At 52.2% G+C, this 2,882-nt stretch overlaps 1 protein-coding gene across 1 annotated transcript; it reads left to right on the top strand.

Moving 5' to 3' along the window:
• The first annotated feature begins 1,474 nt into the window (after nucleotides 1-1,474).
• On the top strand, nucleotides 1,475-2,470 carry LOC117011488 (olfactory receptor 14J1-like). The gene has a single exon (XM_033086896.1). The coding sequence runs from the start codon at nucleotides 1,706-1,708 to the stop codon at nucleotides 2,468-2,470; it is 765 nt and encodes a 254-aa protein (XP_032942787.1). The 5' UTR covers nucleotides 1,475-1,705.
• The last annotated feature ends 412 nt before the right edge of the window (nucleotides 2,471-2,882 follow it).

Here is a 2,882-nt window from a genome sequence, read left to right as displayed (position 1 = left end):
AAATCCCCAAGAGACTCATTAAAGTCCTTGTGCTGTGTCTGTGCTGATGAGATGGGCTGCGCTCCTGGCAAAAAGAGGGAGATCCTGGTAACCAAGAAAAGCTTCAAAAAGACATTTCTGCTGAGGAGCAGCTCCTCTCCCAGACCAGCAGGGCTGAGGGCACTGCCTGCAGGCAATGAGGGGACAGGAACCAGGCACAGACAGCCTAAAGGCAATCAGCACTGGTAAGACATTGAGGTGAGACTTCACTTGGGGAAACATCTTCGCAACCCTCGACATGGTGAGTGTGTGAGTGAAGGGCAATTTCCCCTGTGCTCCTGGAGGGATCTCCTGGAGCCAGCACACCCCACAGCCTGGGGGATGTGTCAGGAGGACTCTCCAGTTTCTCTGAGGCACAGGAAGAGGAGGATGAGGAGGACGAGGAGGAGGAGAAGGATGTTCAGCAGAGCAGGGTTGCCGTGGGCACCATCAGAGGGACAGGGCAGGACAGCTCCCGACACCAGGGATGGTTGCAGGGGCTGAAGCTGGGGCTGCAGCCAGGGCTGCCCAGGGCTGTCCTGCAGAGCAGATCCTGCAGCCCTCACGGCTCTTGGCCAGCCCAGGGGATGTGCCACCTGCCAGGGGCAGCTCTCAGCCTGCCTGGCAGCTTCCCATGGATGGAGGGGAGAAGTTGGAGGTGGAAGAAGCCACCCCCATCAGGGCAGATTCCTCCTGCTGTGGAGATGGTGCTGCATGGCCAGGGCTGCTCTCAGCTCTCTCCTCAAGGGAAGGGAAAGGGGCTGTCAGGTGTGTCTGTGTCACTGAGACTGCTGCACTGTCCCTCTGGGGATCAGCAGATCTGCCTGACATCTCCCTCACAAAGGGCCTCCTCACCCTCCTCTGCCTACAGACAGCAGCAGCAGCACCTTGGCTTGCAGCATCTCAGTTTGTCTGAGCTGTCCTTAAGGCCCTGGTGCCAGGGAGATGCCCCTGGGCAGTGCCCTGTGCTGGGAGGGGTGTGCAGGGCAGAGCTGAGCCCCCAGGGATGGGCTGGGATCTGGCATAACTGAGAGGGACAATGCTTAAATAGAGAGAAACAACTCCTAGTAGTCCTAAGTGCAGGCAACAGAGATCCAGACTAAACCTGGGTATCTCTCCCTCTGTCCATTTGCACAGAGATAAAAAAGAGTTTAGGGAAAATTATTTTGAAATTAGAGCCTTCAAAAAGGCTACTTTATTTTAAGTGGGATAACCCTGAAATAGCGGGAGGTGAAATGAAATGAGACCTGTGTTGGACCAACTGGTCTCACTGTACTGAGGCAGAGGGAGCCCTGTTTTCCCTCTGGGATCTTCAGTGTTCAGTTTGAGAGTGATGCTGAGATGAGGCAGGTACTCAGCAGCAAAACGTGAACTCAAAAATTTTTAGTGAAATTCTCCCACAAGAAGAGAAATAGTTTTGAGAGGATTCCTAATTTAATTGCAAAGGATTTACTCAAGGAAGTCTGATCCAGTTTGTCAATGTCTTCTTTCAACAGCCCACAATGACCAGAGTGAAGAAATATCCAACAGCAGCTCCATCAGCCACTTCCTCCTGCTGCCATTGGCAGACACGCGGCAGCTGCAGCTCCTGCACTTCTGCCTCTTCCTGGGCATCTCCCTGGCTGCCCTCCTGGCCAACGGCCTCATCATCAGCGCCGTAGCCTGCGGCCACCACCTGCACACCCCCATGTTCTTCTTCCTGCTCAACCTGGCCCTCACTGACATGGGCTGCATCTGCACCACTGTTCCCAAAGCCATGCACAATTCCCTCTGGGACACCAGGAACATCTCCTACTCAGGATGTGCTGTACAGTTCTTTTTCTTTCTGTTCTTCATATCAGCAGAGTACTATCTATTGACCGTCATGTGCTATGACCGCTACGTGTCCATCTGCAAACCTCTGCACTATGGGACCCTCCTGGGCAGCAGAGCTTGTGCCCACATGGCAGCAGCTGCCTGGGCCAGTGCCTTTCTCAATGCTCTGCTGCACATGGCCAATACATTTTCCTTGCCCCTGTGCAAGGGCAATGCCCTGGGCCAGTTCTTCTGTGAAGTGCCCCAGATCCTCAAGCTCTCCTGCTCCCAGTCCTATCTCAGAGGACTTGGCCTTATTTCAGTTAGTGCCTCTTTATCATTGTGCTTTTTTGTGTTCATTGTTTTCTCCTATGTGCAGATCTTCAGGGCTGTGCTGAGGATCCCCTCTGAGCAGGGACGGCACCAAGTCTTTTCCACCTGCCTCCCACACCTGGTTGTGGTCTCTCTGTTTATCAGCACTGTCATGTTTGCCTACCTGAAGCTCCCCTCCATCTCTTCCCCATCCCTGGATCTGGCACTGTCACTTCTGTACTCAGTGGTGCCTCCAGTCCTGAACCCCTTCATCTACAGCCTGAGGAACCAGGAGCTCAAGTGTGCCTTGAGAAAATTAATGACTTCATGTTTTCAGAAGCATTAAACTCTTTCCTGCTGCAGAGCCTTTTGAATGTAGCTCTTTAAAATTTCAGCCTTTTTTCCGCTATTTGATAATTTTTTTTCTACGGTAAATTTTTCTATTGTTTTATGTTTCCTAAGAAATTTTATATTATTACTCTTTGTATTTCTATGTTATTATCTACCATTCTTTTGAAACACAAAGACATGTAAGAGGTCTGTTCCCTGTGCATTTAAATAAAAACAAGGGCCTGTCCTGTCCTGTGTGTCCTGGACCCTTCCTCAGCCCTTCTCAGTCTCTGCAGGTCAGTGCCTGTGAGCAGAGGTGGAGGGAAGAGACTCCCAGCACAGCAGCACAGCCAGGGACAATGGCCTTGGCTCTTCCCACATCTGCTCTTCCCAACTCCACCCTCTCCTTCCCAGCCCTTCTGTGGCTG

This window comes from Catharus ustulatus, unplaced genomic scaffold (assembly GCF_009819885.2).
Source record: "Catharus ustulatus isolate bCatUst1 unplaced genomic scaffold, bCatUst1.pri.v2 scaffold_62_arrow_ctg1, whole genome shotgun sequence".
NCBI lineage: Eukaryota > Metazoa > Chordata > Aves > Passeriformes > Turdidae > Catharus > Catharus ustulatus.
Note: the sequence above shows the minus strand (reverse complement) of the source record. Positions and strands in the feature narration are given on the sequence as shown.

Bases quoted from the DNA above. Each gene is read 5' to 3' on its own strand.
- LOC117011488 (XM_033086896.1), top strand. From the start codon at position 1,706: ATGTTCTTCTTCCTGCTCAACCTGGCCCTCACTGACATGGGCTGCATC.